Source organism: Prunus mume, linkage group LG6 (assembly GCF_029339155.1).
Source record: "Prunus mume cultivar Tortuosa linkage group LG6, ASM2933915v1, whole genome shotgun sequence".
NCBI lineage: Eukaryota > Viridiplantae > Streptophyta > Magnoliopsida > Rosales > Rosaceae > Prunus > Prunus mume.
The window spans coordinates 12,596,622-12,617,605 of NC_142703.1; the positions used below are offsets into that span (position 1 = coordinate 12,596,622).

General features: G+C 37.1%; 2 protein-coding genes across 4 annotated transcripts; both read left to right on the plus strand.

Moving 5' to 3' along the window:
* Positions 1-5,082: 5,082 nt before the first annotated feature.
* LOC103334870 (serine/threonine-protein kinase STY46) lies at positions 5,083-11,569 on the plus strand. Of its 3 annotated transcripts, none has more exons than XR_514294.3 (16): positions 5,083-5,613; positions 6,153-6,267; positions 7,040-7,137; positions 7,308-7,427; positions 7,925-7,979; positions 8,252-8,362; positions 8,638-8,688; positions 8,903-9,078; positions 9,202-9,309; positions 9,642-9,715; positions 9,832-10,007; positions 10,133-10,228; positions 10,617-10,713; positions 10,801-10,854; positions 10,965-11,099; positions 11,209-11,569. XR_514294.3 is itself a non-coding variant. In XM_008237855.3 (16 exons), the coding sequence occupies exons 1-16, from the start codon at positions 5,414-5,416 to the stop codon at positions 11,281-11,283; spliced, it is 1,725 nt and encodes a 574-aa protein (XP_008236077.2). In that variant the 5' UTR covers positions 5,083-5,413; the 3' UTR covers positions 11,284-11,569. The 3 variants fall into 3 exon arrangements, 2 of the variants coding, with proteins under 2 accessions (XP_008236077.2, XP_088909868.1); XM_008237855.3 differs by having other exon boundaries at positions 10,633-10,713; XM_089053742.1 differs by having other exon boundaries at positions 5,276-5,613; positions 6,097-6,267; positions 10,633-10,713.
* A 3,008-nt stretch (positions 11,570-14,577) lies between these two features.
* LOC103334869 (mechanosensitive ion channel protein 6-like) lies at positions 14,578-20,107 on the plus strand. Its single transcript, XM_089053741.1, has 5 exons — positions 14,578-16,869; positions 18,304-18,427; positions 18,746-19,039; positions 19,129-19,331; positions 19,432-20,107. Exons 1-5 carry the CDS (start codon positions 14,930-14,932, stop codon positions 19,718-19,720), a joined length of 2,850 nt encoding a protein of 949 aa, XP_088909867.1. The 5' UTR covers positions 14,578-14,929; the 3' UTR covers positions 19,721-20,107.
* Positions 20,108-20,984: the final 877 nt, after the last annotated feature.

Below are 20,984 nucleotides of genomic sequence, written 5' to 3' on the forward strand. Positions count from 1 at the left end.
CTTAGCTGAAGGATTATAAAATATTTATCATGTGTGCCTTAAAATGGCAACTTCTAAGTAAATAAATCAATCAGGAATGAGTCTTTGGAACATGCATGCCTCATCATTCTAAACGAGTGAAAAATCCTCTCTTTCTCGACCCATAATTTTTTCCATGATCATTTCATTTTTTACCAAAAGAAGAAAATGGTTGTGTTCGAACTTTTTCACAAATATAAATATAAAATGTTCCACCACTAAAATTATCAACTCCACTCATTTACGCTTTTAAGCCGACAATACTTGTCTCGTTTCTACTCTATTCTTTCTCTTTTTTCTTTTGTTTAACTTTTAATACCAACGTATACTACTGAATCGGACATATATATGCATGATTGGATAAGGAGTGTGACAAGAATGGTTTTTATTATTATTATTATTTTATTATTTTTTATTTTTGTTCTTTGTTAATGTCCTTTATTGATATATCAATTCTTGAAATTAGGTAACACCAATGTAACTTGTTGCATTAATTTTTGCAATTTTAATGTGGAATGCACCAAATCTTGCAACAATAGGAAAAAGAAAAGGGTGAAGGAAGGGTTGGCTTCAAAGAGGAAAAATGTCCTCATTCAATGAACAGTGATACATTTGTCTAGGTTCATTGAATGTGCCAACTCCTCTAATTTTGCAACTAGTCATTAAGAACGTAATTAATCACAGAATTAATATAATGTTATTTGAATTTTTGTTTTGTTTTGTTTTGCTTCTTTTGTTTTCAATTGTCTTCCACCGTAAACCCTAATCTTGTGCAGGAAAAAAAATAGAAATATATATATATCTCTCTTATGCAATTCAAATAATAATTATTAAACAACATTAGATGCGTCTATATATATGAAATACGAATTTGCCATATAATTTAACGCGTTATATTCACGAATTATCAAAATAGACTGATTCATCAATTGGGAAATGCAAGTTGGGAGTGATGATCACGGCTTATCGGATTTGGACTTTTGTTTCATTTTTAATCTATTATTTTGTTCATATAAACTTCTTGAAGCACAAGCTTTCAATCAACTATTGATACCGACAGTGACTATAATCCCTTATATGAATTCGTGTTCAATACAGACACTTTTCTAACTGCTAAATTGATCCACTTGTCAATAGCAACTTTGTTACTCATCACTGAATTTGTTTGTATTGAGATTGACTATCAAAGTCTAACAAACATTTTTATTTATATTTTTTGAGGGCCTCTTTTTATTAAGAGGAAGGATAATAATAATATCTAGGTTGCAAATTCTAACAACACATATTCATAATGCATGTGACTGATTTCAAAAGTGGACCATAACAATTTGTCATTGAGGTGCAATGGTCCTGTATAATCTTATCCACACCTCCATGAGTGAAAGTTGGACAGCTCCTTCAAGGACATCTTGGACCCACACCAACCAACCCTAACTCAATTATGAGTTTATTTTAGTATCATGCCATTCTCTCTGGACCAGCAATAAAATATCTTTTGAGGTATGCTAGGATCAGTCATTCATTCGTGTAAGTGGAGTTAAAGAAAATCCAATTCAACCGTTGATGTAGTAAGCATAAATTATCCAGTCGACTATGTCATTCTTGATCATTGATGTACGTGGCCCCTAAATTCAAATTCAATTGGAGTAGTAGTTTCACTCTTGAACAACTGATGTTATCAGAAGTCTAACAAATTTAATTTCCACTAACAAATTTGCCCTAATTCTCATCAACTCCCAATGAAAGTCCTCAATGATGAGTTTATTTTAGGGTTATGCCTTTCTTTATGGACAAGCAGTAAAATAGATTTTGAGGTATGCTATGATTAGCGTGAAGTTGAACAAATACCAATTCAACCGTTGATATATTGTGAATAAATTCTCCACTGTACTATGTGATTCTTGACCGTTGATGTAAGTGCTCATCAACAACTGACGTTATCAAAATTCGAAATTTTTAAATTTTCCAATTGCACATTTTGCCCTTCTTCATCAACCCCCAAGATCAATGAAAATATCCATTTACAGTCATGTATATAGTAGACATTAGACAAACACCAAACAGGCAAAAACAAAGCTGGGTTTGGATAAGATTTAATAAGTAATATTTTATTAATCTTACCTATAAACATGGTTTGGAGTGTTGGACTTTGGACTCGGAAGACTCGCACTTTGCTGGTTCCCACCTTCTATTCCATCGCCGACCGCTCGCCGCTTCGCTGGCACCGGTACAACCAATCCTCATCCTCTTTTTTACTCGTTGCCCCTTCACCGCATCCAAAGGTCGCTTTTCCCCCTCCCCCAATCACATCCCTCCACGTGTCTCCTCCACGTGGCTCATAGTGGATCAGCTCCCATGCTGCTGGATCCACCAAACCCCAACCCGGCGGCTTATTCCCTTTGTGGGGATGTGGATCCTCTACTCGCTCCTGTAGGTCAACAGCTTCCTCGTGCCCTCCCCGTGCTCCACGTGGTGGTACGATGCCGGGTTTCCTCATCCCACGTGATTGTTTAATTCCAGTCTAATCTTAATTAGGGAGGATAATATTTTTTAATTTTTGAGTATCTTCTTGATCTAGGAACGTATTGTTTGTTTATTCATTTAAATCAAATGTATTTTCATGCAGTTGTTACTTACAAATTGACTCTTGAAATTTTCAACATGGCTGGCCATGTCATCATGTCCAGCTAGCCTAATTACATCATGTTTTCTGGTCATTTGGTTGAATTAATATTTTATTTCAACCCTAATCCCCAGTTTGCATGTTTAACTTATGGGATTATGGGCTATCAACTTGGAGACTATAAAAAAACAACTAGGGTTTAACTCTTCAACCACGACTTGTACCATACAATGGTGCTTCCCTCTTCTTTATAGACAATAGTACCCTAGGCTCGTGCTAGTTCATTGGTACTACATAAATATTTTATTTCACCTGAATAAGTGACGAGTCATCATACATGACTTTATTTGATAGCATATTCGATGGAAGTATTAGGGATATGCTAGTAGGGTAGATTGACTAGTTTGTATAATTTATGAGGGAAATTAACATTATCGATATAGTTCATAAGGAAAAACGGATGATTACCCGTGAAAAATATTATGTAATGCATTGAGAAAGGGGAAATCTTAGTTGTTGTATGCAACACGGAGTCGTGGTGGAAGCGAGTCTTCATAGAACAATTTTCACTATTTATGGACTCGAACCTGGGTGATTAACTGGAGATCCGAACCAAATGTTGAAGAATTAACGGATGAGTTGTGGTTAAGGAAACATAATTTAGGGTAAATAAATAAGAGATTTTCTATTTAAACCTCACACTTCTTTTAGTTCACCTTAATACTAAAATCATTAAATTGTAAGTTTTATTATTGTGTAAAAAGATAAAAAAAAATATCATCCAACTTAATACTTAACCTAGTACATCTATACACACACCCCACCACCACTCTTCATATTAAGTTTAAAAAAATACAAACTCCTCTATATCGTATTGCAAGAGACGTAGAACATTGACGAGCATGCCTCTTTAAAATCTGCATGAGAGCTAATGGAAATACTTGTTGATTGTTTGGCTGTAATGATTTTATTCTCTTCCCTTTGTTGATTGCTTTTGTTTGTTATTTTTTTTTATACCTGATGTTTTGGTAAAAGCTGTTCTATTTCTCTAGAAAGTATTAAATTTCGGATTTTGGGTTCCATTTGTTTGTGTATTTTTTATGCTGGGAACAATAATATTATTGTCACTTATGGAATTCCAGTGTGCATCTAAAATCATAATCTTGTTGTTGTTGCTTCAATAGTTGGGTTATTTTTCTTGTTGCTTTTCCACTATGATAAAAGCTTCAATGTATTCTCCATTGATTGATTGTCGATCAGATGGCCCACTCCTAGTGTAAGGTGTAGCAACCGCAATGTATTTCTTTTATTTCTTATTTTTTTCAGTTTGGGTGTATTTAAGGATAATTTGGAAAGATAGTGGGGTTTTCTTAGAAATTGTGAAATTTTAAATAAAAGGTTGAGATGAACTTAGAACATGGAGTGAACTAAGAGAAATGTGAGTTTAAATAATAAATCTCATAAATAATTTGCCGAAGATAATAGACAGAAGAAAATGGTGGTCCTATATATAATGATCCAGAGGCCTTTGTGAAGCCAAATGGCAGAATTATACCAATAGCAACCATTGATGATGGTGAGTTAGATTCTCAGTTATAAATTTTCTTCTTCCAATGCAACAAAAAGACATGACACATACCTATCTGCCCCTCACGTTTTTCTTATGAATTCATTCATGTTAAACCCAACCGCTTTTTCAGCAGCAGAATCATCAGAGTCTTTTTTTTTTTTTCTTGATCATCAAGATACCCCTCGACAATAAAATTACACTTGTACCCTCGGTGCATGGCTAGTGGTCCAGTGCTGCTCCAAACAATTAGGAGTCAAAATTTGGCCTTGTCTCTTTATGGGGTCCATTGATCATACACAAGAGGCCAATATATAAAACTAAATTAACGAGGGAGGGGCATAATGGTCTTTGTGCTCGAGGTTACCCAAATCAGTGGGCACCCCAGAATATGCTTTTGGTAATTGTGAGAGAGGTGAGTGGAGAGGAGGAGAGGGATGGAATTCAGAGACGTCCATTGGCCAGGGGGAACGTGGCTTTGTCGATAGGGATTCATAGAAATTAATTAATTAATCAAATTTAAACATATCCTAAAAATTAATCAACACTATAAATCAAGAAGGCAGCAAGGGGGTGGCAGGCTAATAGTAATCCTCCACCCGAGAACTTGTGTCCGAATCTTCCATCTCTAATATCGCTTATGTGAGAAAAAAACTAATAATTTAATAAAAAAATATATTTTTTAAAATATAAATGATAATCTAAACTATTAGCCAAATCCATATCCGTTAATAAAATATGTTATGAGAAGGAAAAGGGTGAAGGATCACTATAATTGATGGAGCGCCATCACATTGGATTTTTTTCTCATGTTAATCAAGTAATTTGTTACCTCTAAAAAATAAAATAAAATAAAAGGCAGAATTTGCAAAGCGGATCAGCTTGGGTAGAAATGTAGAGGATCCACCTCGGCATGTTTCACAACGCCAATGGTGCGCACTACGCCGTTAAAAGAGATTGAGCCTCCTCTCTCACTGTCATCATATAAAAAGATTTTTTAATTTTTTTTAATTTTTTATAAAATGTTTGCTGTGATTTTATTATTCAACCCTCACTCTCAAATCCGCGTTCACCATATAAACGCTGCTCGTCGTTTCACGTAAAAGCAACCTACCGACGATCTCCTCCTCCTCCGCTTTCTCTCTCCCTCGCCATTTTTTTCCCTTGCTTCTCCGGCACTTCAAATTCCGTCGTGTTTGCGGCAAATGGTGACGGAGGACAACAGCGAGAGCTGTGGCAGTAAAGCGTACGACACGTCGTCTCCGGCTCAGTCTCGGCAGCAGAGGCAGAAGCTTGAGGTCTACAATGAGGTTCTTCGTCGCCTCAAGAACTCCAACAACGATGAAGCTATTCGACCTGGCTTCGACGATGAACTTTGGGCCCACTTCAATCGCCTCCCCACTCGGTACCTTTCGCTCTTTTAATCCTCATATTTTCATATTATTCCATTTTATTTATTTTTTTGGGTAATATTATGTGCATGTATATCTATGTGTAAATGTATATATGTGTGTGTGTGTTACTATTGCTAGTATTTTAATTATTATTTTTTCATAAGGTTTTTGTTGATTTTGAATCTGTTAATTGAAGATTAGCTTCTGAATCTAGGATATGTAAATTCTTTTTTCCTTCAATTTCTATTTGTTCTTGTATGTCTTGGTTTGGTAGTGATCTTGTGCTTCACGTTATGACCTAAGTTTCTGTCGAGCCAAACAGAATTGAATGAAGCAGATTTAGCAATTCTCAAACACATTATTCTACTTTTATTTGAAATATTAGAGGTTTAATAGAACTGGATCAGTTTTTGTGGCTCTATTTCATTATTTCTCACAAGCAGACAAGCAGGCTTTAAAATGTTAATCGTTTCAGTACTCGCTTATTTTTGTAGAATTGGAAACGAGTTTTGATGAGTTGAGGCACTGGCTTCTACTTGCGCAATTTCAGGTACGCATTGGATGTGAATGTGGAGAGGGCAGAAGATGTGCTTATGCACAAAAGATTACTACATTTGGCTCATGATCCTGCTCATAAACCAGCGATTGAAGTCCGGCTTGTACAGGTTAGATCATTGACTACTACACATCTGACTTGCTAACCGTTGTTTCCAAAAATGAAGATTTTCTTAATCCTTCAGTGCTAGCCTGTTATTTCTTGTCATTTTCTGTGGCTGGTGCATCGTTATTGTCATCACAGATTTAGTGTATCTTTTCTTGATTAAGTTTAGAAATTGGATTTGGATCAGGCCTAACGTATTAAATCAAAATGTTTATTATGTCACATTCAAAGTTGTCAGTATTGTATTAAGGAGTCCTAGCCGCGGTATAATGTGTTCCATGACCTTAATAATGTTTGCCCTTGAGTAAGATTCGTTTCCAAAAAAAAATCCTCAAGTCGAGACTGGAGGATGGTATTAGTTGTTACCTTCAATGCAATCTGCATCACACTCCTTTTAGTCTGTTCATGTTCCAAGAGTCAAGACTGGTCAGATTAGCCATGCTATTAGCTCCCATTTGAACACAGGTTATTTATATATGTAGTTGACACAGGTTATTTATATATGAACTACATCCTTTCTTTACATGTCGTTTGGAAACTTTGCCACTCCTAAAAGTCTAGATTTGTAGGATTACAAATTATCAATGAGTCATTGAAAAATCACCACTGAAACAAAGTCTTAAATCACATGTTCTGCTGGAATTTTCCTTCATAATTTCTTCCTTTTCCCTTTAGTTCTTTAGGTAAATTAATTGTATAGAAATTTATTTCCCATTTACCATTCTTAAACTTTGATACATATCCTCATGCATTCTGGGAATCACAATTTTGTGTAGGTTCATCCCATCCCAGATGGGAATACAGCTGATTCTATCCATTCAGATTCTGTGGGTGAAGATGCTGCCCAAAGTTCAAAGTTATCTAGCAGACAAAGGTACTCTTATTTGGTTTCCTAAAATTTATCCAAATTTACAAATGCAGTTCCCAAATATTTCACACAAATAGTCTGCGAATAAAGTTGTTTACCTTCTTTTTTCTGTTCATCCCACTGCCTGGTTGTGGTTAAACATTACTGACAACTCTAGTTGGCTTTTCAAATGTCAGTATACATCCTCCTCCAGCGTTTGGCTCATCTCCTAACCTCGAAGCCCTTGCACTTGAAGCAAATACAGCTAATGATGAGGATGATGAACATTCTATGCATGGCAACACAGAGTTGACTCGGTAAATAGCCATTTCAGTCTCCAGGGAATATATTTTCACTGCATCTCTTTTTTGGAAAGAGTTTCAGTTTGGCTCTTAGATTTTGAAAAAAATATCTCTCTCATAGTTTTTACTTAGAGTGTATCATAGGCTCTTGAAATGCATCTTCATTAAGTGTGATAATTATTTGAATTATGTATCCTTTAAATTGGTTGCATATTGGCCATTTTGTTGATGTTAGCCATAGACTTTCTTAATATTTGGTTTCCCAAATGAAGTTTCTGACATGCTTGATATACTGCATGTCACCACTTATCCAAATGCTAGCTAGATTAAGTTTACTTATCTATGCTTAAGGCTTTGATTTTCATTTTTCCCCATTGAAATGTTAACTGAACCTGAACATTAGTAAATAAACTGTATTTTTATGCCAATGATTTCTAGTGTCACTAGCAAAGCGAAGTGGCTCCGTGCAAATAAGTTGTGATTTGCCTTAATTTTGATTTACAATGATGTAGGCCCATGCATGAAATCACTTTCTCAACAGACGACAAGCCAAAACTACTCAGTCAGGTATTTGATGGGTCTTTCTTTGAAATTAAAACCAAGTAATCTTCATAAGATTTTTTGTATCTGTGTGTCTGAACTAAGCTTTTGGCAATAAACACATTTTGAGTTTGGAGACTTTGCAAATTACTGATCTATAGACATAAATTACTCGCCTAGTTTGACCCTGATATTGTCTTCATACACATGAAACACATAGTTCAACTTTAACTTTTTATCTCATACATCAAAGAATCTCATATTCTTCATGGTCATTGCTCTCATAATAATTTTGGCAGTTGACTTCGTTGCTTGCGGAGATTGGGCTGAACATCCAAGAAGCACATGCTTTTTCCACATTAGATGGTTACTCCTTGGATGTCTTTGTTGTTGATGGCTGGCCTTATGAGGTAGATACTTACGTATATATGTTTAACTATTCAATTAAAATGACTGCCAAAGTTCCAACAATTTTGTAAAGCATGGGATTGAAAATAAAGCCACACTCTCTTAGATTTTATTATATTTTTCACATTGGCGTTTTTCTGTTTGCTTGAATTTTGTGAAGCATATGTTTGCTTAAGATGGTAAACATGATTTTGGTTCAATTGAGTGTTTTATTGAGGAAGTATTACAACTTTGGCTTTTCAAATTTTCTGCAAAAAGCATTTTATCTTATTTACAGGAAACAGAACAGCTTAAGACTGCATTGGAAAAGGAAGTTTTGAAGATTGAGGTGATTCTTTGTTACTTATTCTTTTCTTTTTTTTCAATTTTTGTAAAATTATGTAATAGGGAGCGAGTAATGTCCAATTGGTATAATGTTCTTTCAGTTTTTCATTAACTGAACAGAACTATATCGTGCTTCCCTCTTTTTCCCCATTTGATAATCAAAATGCAATGCGATCAGAAATGCATTACTATAATTGAAACTTTGGGTTTCTATGCAGAGTCCGTGGCCACCAACTCATCGATCATCATCTTCTAGTAGCGAGCATGATCAAATAAGGGTCAAATCTGAACCTGCTCATCTCACAATACCCAATGATGGGACTGATGTATGGGAGATTGATCCTAGACAGTTGACGTTTGGTAACAAAGTTGCATCTGGATCCTGTGGTGATTTGTAAGTTCGAAGTATATGATGTTTGTTTACTGCTTGGATCTGTTTTCCCTTCTTCTTTTTTGTCACCCAGCTAAGCATGCAGTTTTGAGTGGCAATTGACTTACTTTTTGTATTTTTGATCAGATATAAAGGTACATACTGTACTCAAGAAGTGGCCATTAAAGTCCTCAAGCCTGAGTGTGTAAATTCAGATATGCATAAAGATTTTGCCCAGGAAGTCTATATTATGAGGTATATCAATTAATATTGACCTACATGCACATTATTTTAATTTTAACTGACCTGGGAATATTGCCCAAAGTCAATTGCCACATGAGCATTATCTAGGGCTCAGGTTTGACTTGTTCACAAGATATTAGGCTGGAAGTGGTGTCAGTGTAAATTTTCAAGAGCAGTAATTTTTGTCCATTATTTTCTTAGATGTTAGTGATTGTTATGTAATATGGTGATCTTCAATTTGTCATTCACCTCACAGTTTTAGTTTCTTGTAATAGAAAAATTGGGAGGGTTTAAAATCTACTATAATTCTTTTCATTTAACAAAGTTATTTTTTACACTTGTAGGAAAGTTCGACATAAGAATGTTGTACAATTCATTGGTGCATGTACCAAGCCTCCAAGCTTGTGCATTGTGACAGGTAATTCCAATGATTTTATTTTGGTAATTGAAATAAAAATCATAGTTGATGCTTTGTTATATCAAATACTTATTCCCTGGTTTCCATTTTTATGATTTATTTTTGTCTTATTACAGAGTTTATGTCTGGTGGAAGTGTATATGACTACTTGCATAAACAAAAGGGTGTTTTTAAGCTCCCAGCCTTGCTCAAGGTAGCAATTGATGTTTCCAAGGGAATGACCTACTTGCACCAGAATAACATAATCCACAGGGATTTAAAAGGTGCCAATCTCTTGATGGATGAAAATGAAGTAAGAGACACCTTCATATTTTAGTAATGTGAATAAAACAATTCTGTGTGATTTAGGTGCTGGTACTGCTAGAGATAAATAAATTTTCGTTTTAAACCCTCCCTGATATATGCTTCATCTTACAGGTTGTTAAGGTTGCTGATTTTGGGGTTGCCAGAGTAAAATCTCAATCTGGAGTAATGACAGCAGAAACTGGGACTTATCGGTGGATGGCTCCAGAGGTGCGTACTTTCAGCCTTAAAGTTGACTGAAATTGTTTTCATGCATGCCGCTATTTAGTTTTGTCTTATTTGTACTTGTTATATATATATATATATATGCTATGGTGTTGATAAGGTCGAATCATGTTTGGAGAGAGAGAGAGAGAGAGTTGACTAATCTGGGTTGTCTCAGATGTTGGACGGTTTCTCATGGTCACAGCTCCTGTGTATGACGTTTTACCATGACACAACATTATTTTATGCTTGTTTTCTGTTTAAGAAGTGTGATTCAAAGTGACGCCTAAGAAAAAAAGTTATTCGTTGACGAATTTCCTGCCATGAATCTGTCTGTGTTTTCCTATTAAAAAAATTCTAATTGGTTTCTTATCTTTTCATTTCCTTACAACAGTTGTTTTGCATTGAAGGTTATAGAACACAAGCCATATGATCACAAGGCTGATGTTTTTAGCTTTGGGGTTGTGTTATGGGAGTTACTGACGGGAAAGGTATTGCTTTGTTGATAGAATTATTTTATAATGGTTGTTTCTTATGTTTTTTGCTCTGGGTTTAGATTGTTCTGTTTCAATTGGCAGCTTCCGTATGAATACTTGACCCCATTACAAGCAGCTGTTGGAGTTGTTCAAAAGGTACAGTATTCTCCATTCCAACCAAAGGCATATTCTGCTTTGAGTGATGCATCTACGTTGTTGCAAACAATGTATTATTAGTGACATGGTTCAATGACACGGTTTTCCAGGGCTTACGGCCGACTATCCCAAAGAATACTCATCCAAAGCTTGCTGAGCTGCTTGAGAAATGCTGGCAACAAGACCCTGCATTAAGACCTGACTTCTCGGAAATAATAGAAATGCTGCAGCCGTTAGCCAGAGAGGTATAACTTCTGGGTGCTGTCACATGACATTGATATCTTGTGTAGTCATTTGGAAAACATGTCCCAATAGAATGAGCAAAGGTAACACTAAACCATTTTTTTTAAACAGATCGGCGATGAAGGAGAAGAAAAACGCAAATCATCAGGAGGATTCCTGTCCGTCCTTAGGCGCGGTCATCACTAATCGAAGGCACATAGACGTTTATAACATGAGCAAAGGAATTTACCTCGCGTGGCATTCCCCCAACCATTTCTCGCACATACCGTGTACAGTATTACGTTCTCTTTGATCAACTTATTTCCTCCGTCTGATTTGTTAGAGCGCCACCATTCCCTTTATATTATTTTTGTGATTTATCGTAGCACTCAACAGTTAACAAGGACGATGGTTCGGATTAGCTTTGTAACTTAGCAAATATCCAGAAGCTTTACAATGACAAACATATTGTCGTGAAATTTTCTTTGACCAATTCCTTGGCTTTGCAGTTAGCTGGCATTTACTTTTGTATTTCTTGCTGTTCAATCGTATGGTGTTTTCTATATCTCAACTGTTTTTTTAATGGTCAGGATTGCGATTAGTGGTTTATAGAAACTCGGGTTAGTTTGGCATCATTGTGTCGTGAGTCTTTTTTTTATTTGTTTTTAAGCATTCGGGAAAGAGCGGGACTCGAAATTTCGATCACATTACCGGGTTAAATATTTAATGAGCTGGAAAGCCCAAGTCAGCCTGATTTACAGAGTGCCAAGATGGGGCCTAGAATTGGGCCGCCTTACTTGACAATTGGGCTTGTAACGCGTATGCGATTTTGTTTTTATTGTTTGGAGAATTTAAGGAGAGAAAGATGATTCTAGACCACTACAGAATATGATGGAGCTTAGGAACATTTGGCAGTGGTAAACTGAAAGTTCTAGATGGCCAAAGAAAAGAGAATGAAAGTTCTAGACTTGGCTATAAAAATTCTTTATGTCTCCTAAAAAAATAATAAATCTTTTATGTTATACATCATACATCCAGATCGAAATTTTGTTGAGATTTGGGACTATACTGCGTGTTGAACTAAAAAAAGAAAAAGCTAGGTTCCTTTTTCCATCTGAACACCACCTGTCTTCTGCATAGAGGATTTGAATTGATTTGGTATTAAGTTCAAAATTCCCTATCTGACAACTATATACAACCAATTATTTGTCCTTGATCTTTCACATCACAACTAATGTACTCACACCTTGCATAAGAGATGATTAGTAGAGTGGAAATCTTGGGTGGGGTTTTGGTTGTCCATAGTGTTTTGTTCCATACGCCGTCATGATTAACATATGGGTTCATAGCAATATAGTCAAAAGGAGAAAAATACTAAAAATATTATAATGCCTACATAGATTCCATGATGCATGATAATGTTGAGCGGTAGTACAATTTAATTAAAAGAGGACACTTGTTTAAGAAATAAAACTAATCATATGATATGAATTCATGTTATCTTTTAACTGAATTGTACTTAATGTGCAAAAAATTAAAATTTATTTTTTCTGCAAACTTACATGTTTTGGATAGTTTGCATAACGATTTAAAACGCTCTATAACAATCGTAAACACTTCTAACATTTCTTGACGTATTAATTAAAAAAACGCTTATAAACATAAATGCTTTTTATACAAACAACTCCGAACCAGCCTTAAGTGTAATTTGGTGATAGGTTAGAACTAACCTAGGTGACACCTAATCCCCAGCATGACACATAAAGCAGAAAGCTGTAGATAGATGGATCCTCCCACTAAGATGGTGACCCTAAACAAACAAGTCGAAATCACTTTACCTTTTGGTTGGTTTGACTTCGAACCAATGGACACACCGGACCAGACATGTAGAGTCCAATCAGTCCACGACAACCATACGTCCATACCTATCATCATGTCACAAACCCGAAATTTCGTAATGCCCCAAACGACATTCCGTTTTGGCGTTTTGTCTCTCCACTAATTCCGGCCCATTGTCGCTCATCCAAGTCCAACGGCGGAATTTAATAAATAAATATATTAATCGAACAGGGCCGTACTAGACTCATGGACTCTTCGGCACGTAGCGCGTATTATATTACAGCGCCGTGATTGTTGTCGTATTATTGCACTGTCACATGGTGTATTTTTATTGGGATGGGACAGACCCTCGGATGCTTGCCACGTCATGATATTGGAGAGGCGTGGTGTGCTGTTGCGGATGCGACTGTGTTAACGCTGTGTCGTTTGAAAAAGTTTCGCGGGCTTTTCCGGAATTTCGAATGGAGTTGCGCCACGTAGTTAAAACAAGAGAAGCGAGCGTTACAATTTAGCGCGCGAAGCTCGAGGCACTGCGCTGCACATTTCCCACTATACCCCTCCGTCCTTGTTCATGTCCAAATCCACCAAAGTCGAAATTACATGTCCAAATGGAAAATGTTAGAAACACAACATTATTATACAAATGATGTGATAATGTTTTTTCTTCTTCTTCATAAATGAATAAATGCTACAGTGAGTCCAGAAAAAATAAATTAAATACTATGTTATTTCACTCGGTGTCCAAAAATTAATTTTTTAATTGGTATAAATTATTTGGGCCATTTTTTAGCAGGCAATGTTACACAAACACATACTAATTCTGCACTGTTGGTGAAATGCTTAGCATGTCTAGAAGGTTGTAATTTTTCTATTGATCGCGGTATCACCTATGTATCCCTAGAATCAAATTGTATTGAAACTATAAAGAATATATTATTGGGCAAATAAAAAAGGTAAGTTGAGCACATTAGGGATCTAAAACAACTCCTCACTTAATATTTTGGTAATTGTTTATGTGAAGCCAAACTTTTAATTCCAATTGTAATTTTACTCATTCCCTTTCTTATGGTCAAAGCAATTGTATTTAAACTTCTTACCATTTACAATCTAGTCATAATTTAATTTTTCCAATTATGTTATTTGGTGGTTTATTTGTTACAAGGGAAATTCAAACCTAAGATTACCCCCAGTCCACCCCACCTATTTCTTAAAGCTGTTTGGGACTATTTCTAGATGAAGTAACTTTGTTCATAAGTGTTTTTTTTATTATAAAAAAAAGCGTTTACATTGAAAAAATGTCGAAATTATTATTAAAGACCAAATGCTTTCCTAAAAGACACTTGAAAGTAAAATCTGAAAAAGCACCACTAGCTCAATAAAGCACTTTATTACTGAAATACACTATTTTTTTCTTCTTCTAAAAGACCGTTCCAAACAAGCCCTTGCGTGAGCTATATTCACGCATTTGATGTTAGTTTTGTGTTTATCAGTCTCGTGAATTTCCTCTGGTACTTTTCAAGTAATGGCACAAAAATGTAATTAAACACAAGCTCCAGGGCTCTTCTATCTGGCAATAATGCACGTTCGAAAAACCTAACCCATGCAAAGCGGCCCAACCCATCTTTGCTTCCTTTTTCTTACCAATACGCCATACCCGTCGTCGGCGCCACACGTTTCTCTGTTGCAGCTTCACTCTCTCTCTCCCTCTCTCTCTCCTCTCTCCTCTCTCACTGCTCTGCAGCTATTTATTTAAAAAGAGAAGCTTCGTTTTATTATACCTTCCAAATTACACGCGTCAACCTAATTTCCCAACTAACCCTAAATTCAAACCCCTCTGTATTATTCAACTATTTTCCTAGATTCCAAACAACACTCACTTTCCTGACATTATTTCCAGTTTCTTCTTTTTTTCTTTTCGTTTTTTATTTGTTTAAAAAGATTTAACAGAAAAACTAATAGCTAATATTTTTTAATCGGAGGAAATTGTTATTTATTCTTATCACTAGTGTCGTGTATGGATTTTTCGATAAAGAAATCGTTCAAATCCCATGGCTCAGCCAAGCACATGAGGAAGATCTCCGCCGGAGCAGACGATCCCAGCCTCGAGCAGCTCCCCATTCTCCTAGATCACGATAGCCGCCACCGCCAGCCAATGAGCCCCGTCGATTCGTCTGACCGGAGAGAGGTAATCGTCAAAATCGACGACGGCGAGTCGTCCTCCAGCGCTACTACCAGGGACGCAATGGCGGCGGACCCCGCCAAGAATGGCGGGAAGATTTGGCGGGAGTCCAGCGTCGATTTCTGGAACGAAGACGGCGGCAAAAATGGCCAGGGATTTGATTTCGCCCAGCGCCGGAAGACGGCCGAGGATCCGCCGTCGAAGCTGATTGGTCAGTTTCTGCACAAGCAGAGAGCCTCCGGCGACATGTCTTTGGACATGGATTTGGAGATGGAGGAGCTACGACAGAACGAGCGGGACCTGCCACCTGTCGCCGAGTCGCCGAGGAACTCGCGAGTCTCGAAGGAGCTCAAAGTCTCGTTCCAGGCGCCGGCGCCGGCGCCCGACTCCATCGAAACTCCGAACGAGTCGGTTCGGAGGCGGTACAGGGACTCGCCCGACGACGAACGGCGTCGTAGCGGGAGGCTGAGTGACGGACAGGACGACGTCGTTCGGTGCACGTCGAACGCGTCGTTCCGGCGAGAGCCTTCGTTTGCTAACAAGAACAGGTCCGATTTGTTGAGGATAAAGACCAGGTCGAGATTAATGGACCCGCCAGAGGAACCGGACTTTAGGTCGGGTAAGATCCCAAGGTCGGGGCAGATTCCAAAATCTGGTCAGATTCCGAAATCTGGTCATATTCCGAAATCGGGTCCGATGAAGTCCGGGATGTTGGGGCGGGGCGGAGACGATGACGATGATGACCCGTTTCTGGAGGAGGATGTGCCTTATGAGTATAAGAGAGCTAACTTTAACGCATTGACTCTGCTTCAATGGGTAAGCTTGGTTTTGATTGTTGGGGCACTGATTTGCACGCTTACCATACCCGTTTTGAGGGAAAAGAGTTTGTGGAAATTGAAGCTGTGGAAATGGGAAGTCTTGATTTTGGTTTTGATTTGTGGGAGATTGGTTTCTGGTTGGGGGATAAGGATTATTGTGTATTTTGTAGAGAGGAATTTCCTTTTGCGCAAGAGGGTTTTGTATTTTGTCTATGGAGTTAGAAGGGCTGTTCAGAATTGTCTCTGGCTTGGCCTTGTTTTAATTGCTTGGCATTTCATGTTTGATAAGAAGCTGGAGAGGGAAACCAAGAGTGGAGCCCTTGCTTATGTGACCAAAGTCTTGTTTTGTCTCTTGATTGGGGTTTTGCTCTGGTTGGTGAAGACATTGATTGTAAAGGTGCTTGCTTCGTCTTTCCATGTGAGATCTTATTTTGATCGGATTCAGGACGCGCTTTTCAACCAGTATGTGATTGAAACACTTTCTGGGCGGCCGTTGATTGACATGCAAAATGAAGATGAGGAGGAAGAGAGGCTTGCTGATGAGGTCAGGAAGCTTCAGAATGCTGGGGCTACTATGCCTCCCGACCTCAAGGCAAATGCATTCCCGTCCGCGAGGATTGGGAAGGTGATTGGCAGTGGTTCCTTGAGAAGCGGGAGGGTGATTGCGAGTGGAGGGCTTATTGGGAAGAGCACCAAGTTTTCTAGGCCACTTTCCAAGAAGTCAGAGGAGACAGGGATCACAATTGATCACTTGCATAAGCTCAATCCCAAGAATGTGTCTGCTTGGAATATGAAGAGGCTAATTAATATAGTTAGAAAGGGGCATCTTACAACACTTGATGAGCAGATTGTGGATACCACTAACGAGGATGAAACCGATACTCAGATCAGGAGCGAAGTTGAGGCCAAAGCTGCAGCTAAAAAGATATTTCAGAATGTTGCTAGGCGCGGTTCCAAGTAAGTTTACATTACTTCCCATCTTCATTATAATGATGCATGTTTGTGTTTATGATCTGGTCTGTAACTTGGCTCGACTGTATTATGGTGTTTCTAAACTTGCGTTCCTATTTGTTTCTTTTTGAGAACCTGAATTTTGCTATCAATTATTGTTTTCTTCACATTTGGAAGTTGTAGTGTCATTCTGTTAGCTGATTCGTTCATTATTTTTAGTGTCGACAATTTTTGTTGTTTCCAGAACATGTTTATGCTATATTGTTGTTAGTGGAATATTCCATTTATGTAAATTAGAGTTCTTGATTTCTGATCTGAAAAAAGAAAAGAAAAAGAGTTGTATCAGCTCTGTCAACACCCTGAACACACATGTAGAGTTTTGATGTCATACACCTTGTGTTTGTTGTCACTTATGGTCATTAAATGCACATTGATGTTCAAAACTCAAATTGGTTTGCAGCCTTTGTCCCAGTTTTCCTTAGAATCTAGATACTTGGTAGTTAGTATGTTGTTGACATTGCATGTGAACTTCAGTTTCTTAATTGACAACCTCAGATCACATGATTTGTGCCAAAAGGATGCCATCTGTAGCAGTATTGCGTGACATATAATGTCACTCATCAATGCATGACTAACGCCATTTATCTGTTGCCTCTAGTAGTTGTAGATATTTGTGATTTAACTCTGGTAGTTACACTTTCGTAATGTCGGTTACTTTGTTTTTTTATTTTTGGTTAGTTGTACGGTGTTAGCTTTAAAAAGTTGAGTAGGTCGTTTCTCTCTCTCTCTCTCTCTAGAAATGGTGTTGTTTTTCCCCCTTCCATCAACTTCTTTAAGTTTCAGCCTTCTATGGATAGGGCCTAGTGAACAAACAGTTGGGACTCATGTAGCTTGAGAGGTTGGGAGAGGTCTTGTTACTACTGATAAGGTTATTTGCAAGTTACTTTGGTTTATGGATACAATGTAACTATGTATTATGGATACAATGTAACTATGTATGCTGATTGCATTTATATTTGTACTGCTGCTCAACATTGGTGGATGTGTGTCTGGGTGAGGTGGGGGTCTTTGATGATATGAGAGCAAATAATGTAGAGTGAAAATAAATGTTGAGGATGAATTCTTACCCACACTCCTTTTTCTCTGCATGTCAAGTCCAATATAAGTAACCAGCTTCTTTGATAAATTGGAATGGCAGAGGAGATACTCAGTTCACGAGGAAATAAGAGATGATAAAAAATTAGGATACAAAGAGTGACAAAATAGTATATACCATATGTTTTCTGCGCTTTCTGTTTTGAAGTATCAATAAAACCCTTAAAAACAAAAAAGTATGCAATTTTTCTTTTGATTAAAATTTGTACAGATTTTGTCTTCAGCTTTCTTGTCCTCATTAAGCTCCATCTTTTGATCACATTCAATTTACCCATTTTCTGGCAGGTACATCTACCTGGAGGATTTGATGTGTTTCATGGAAGAAGACGAGGCTGTGAAGACCATGAGTCTCTTTGAAGGGGCAGCTGAGAACAGGAGAATCAGCAAATCTTCCTTGAAAAATTGGGTGGTAAGCTTCATGTGCCTAGTGTTACTGGACTCAGAACCAAACCCCGTTAGGTTTGGTCTTAGTTATTTTGGTTGCTTGACTTATCAACTTAGAATTCCAAAATATTAAGACAAGAAAAGGCGAGTACAAAAAGTTCTGCAGCCCATCATTGAGAAACCTAACAGCTTGTAATCATAGGCATTGAAAAATTTCATGTATGAACATGAACATAACTGCGTATAAGACTTTCATGTTGTGGTGTTCAATACACCTATGCCTTCAAACAATGCCTGAACTTAGTGATTATTAGCTTGATAATGTGCTGTCTATTTGTTCCAGGTCTCTGCCTTCAGAGAGCGGAGAGCACTTGCTTTGACACTGAATGACACTAAAACGGCTGTGAACACACTTCATCGTATGGTGAACATAATAGTCGCCATTGCTATAGTAGTTATATGGCTTATTGTGCTGGGAATTGCCACGACCAAATTTCTCTTGTTTGTGAGTTCTCAGCTTGTGGTTGTGGCATTTGTCTTCGGTAACACATGCAAGACGATATTTGAGGCAATGATATTTTTATTCGCGATGCACCCATTTGACGTCGGAGATCGTTGTGAGATTAATGGAGTTCAGGTAAATTTTCATCTTTACCTGCATCACATTCTATGCAAATTTGTTCATTTTCATGTCTGGGGCCTAATTTGTTTATCAATGACTCTCAGATGGTAGTTGAAGAAATGAACATCTTAACTACAGTTTTTCTGAGGTACGACAACACAAAAATCACGTATCCGAACAGTATCCTTGCAACTTTGCCCATCCTTAACTTCTATCGTAGTCCGGACACAGGAGATGCTATTGAATTCTCTATCCATATATCTACTCCACCAGATAAGATAGTTATGATGAGACAGAGAATAGTCAGGTATGGGGAAATATCTTTTGCTACTTCCTACTTTGGATTGTGGTGGGTTAATTTTTTTCATCTCTGATTGATAAATTGTTTCCTATGGTTGCAATTACAGTTTCATTGAGGGCAAGAAGGAGCACTGGTATCCTGGACCAATGATCATAATGAAGGATGTGGAAGAACTAAATAGGATTAAGTTTGCAGTGTGGCCGACACATAGAATGAACTTCCATGACATGGGAGAAAGGTGGGTAAGAAGAGCCTATGTGGTCGAAGAGATGGTACGGATTTTCCAGGAGCTTGACATTCAGTACCGCCTGCTGCCTCTTGACATAAATATCCGTGCAATGCCTCCCATGACGGGCGGTCAGCTTCCTTCTAATTTCACAGCAACTACAAGCTGAGTGAGGAAACAAAAAGGATGTCCATGTGTACTGATATAATCTTTCCAAAAAACATATATAGATCCTTATACCACCCCCCTTGGGGGCGTTTGTACAACCACAGCGATTTAAGTTCATGCAGCAGGATCCTTTAAAGAATGGAGGAGAGGATGATATCCGTCGGATTTGGTTTGACGGGTTGACCTCAATTTAGTTGCCTTCAATCTTTGAACTAAAGCAAAATGGAGATATTTGTCTTGTTTTGTTTGATTTTGCAGATAGCAGTGGCTAATTAGAGTTGTTACTATTCTCTCTCTCACTCTCTCGTATCATCTTCATCTCTCTATGTGTCAATGCATATATTTGTAACTATACATCTGTTTAGTTTGTTTAAATTTCCATCCCTCAGTGTTGTTTTTGTTTCCACCATTTGAATGTTCTTTGCGTTTAACAAATATTAATATTTCAAAATCCGAAACATTTCCAAATTATACTACATTTGCCAGTTCAGTAGAATACCTAAAATCCGACTGAAGTTGTGCTATCTCAGTTCACAAACTATCTTCTGAATCATCTCTCTAATAATGTTAACTTCAGCTCACCTCATTAAAATAATGTCTATATTGAGATAATATTTAGTTTTATAATTCCTCAAAAGTAATCGAATAGAAAAATCAACAAAAATGCAGTTGTGGGTCAGGTTAGTTGGCCAGGGAAAATGTAACCCTCCTCCTCCCCCTTGAGTTTTGTTTTCCTCCTCATATGAAAGTTTGGGAAAACTAGCTAGCATCAAATACACACTTTTCATAATTATTTTGTCCCCATTAACAATTTAGAATTACAATATAGCATTAAATGCATTCTTTTATTATTTGATTTCATATGAGTACAATTGGAAAAATAAACAAACTTTGTTTTACATTTCTACACAAACCAAACATGGGAAAAATTAAACAAACTTTATTTCCAGGTTACTTTCACAACTTTACCAAACATGGGATGGGAATTTCCCATCACATTCTTTTCGTGAACCAAACAGAGCCTTACAATGCATTTGAATGAGGAAATTTAAAAGTATAAAGGATTTCATAAATGATGAAATTTAAAATGACGGAAATTAATGTTCTATAATTTGTAAAGTTTCTTGTTTGGGCGACTGATTTAAAACACGGAATTTAACCTTTATTTGTAAAGTTATCTTTTTTAAAAACACAATCTCTCTTGGGATTTTATAAATGACGACTTTTAAATAGAATTTAAACTTGAGATTTATTATCTCCAAATT

What these genes read in the sequence shown, in the direction of transcription:
- LOC103334869 (XM_089053741.1), top strand. Translation starts at nt 14,930, where the DNA reads ATGGATTTTTCGATAAAGAAATCGTTCAAATCCCATGGCTCAGCCAAG. An exon ending in GTTGCTAGGCGCGGTTCCAA is followed by an intron (nt 16,870 to 18,303) that starts GTAAGTTTACAT and finishes ATTTTCTGGCAG; the next exon opens with GTACATCTACCTGGAGGATT. An exon ending in ATGAGACAGAGAATAGTCAG is followed by an intron (nt 19,332 to 19,431) that starts GTATGGGGAAAT and finishes TTGCAATTACAG; the next exon opens with TTTCATTGAGGGCAAGAAGG.
- LOC103334870 (XM_008237855.3), top strand. Translation starts at nt 5,414, where the DNA reads ATGGTGACGGAGGACAACAGCGAGAGCTGTGGCAGTAAAGCGTACGAC. An exon ending in TTCAATCGCCTCCCCACTCG is followed by an intron (nt 5,614 to 6,152) that starts GTACCTTTCGCT and finishes GCGCAATTTCAG; the next exon opens with GTACGCATTGGATGTGAATG. An exon ending in AAGCTTGTGCATTGTGACAG is followed by an intron (nt 9,716 to 9,831) that starts GTAATTCCAATG and finishes GTCTTATTACAG; the next exon opens with AGTTTATGTCTGGTGGAAGT.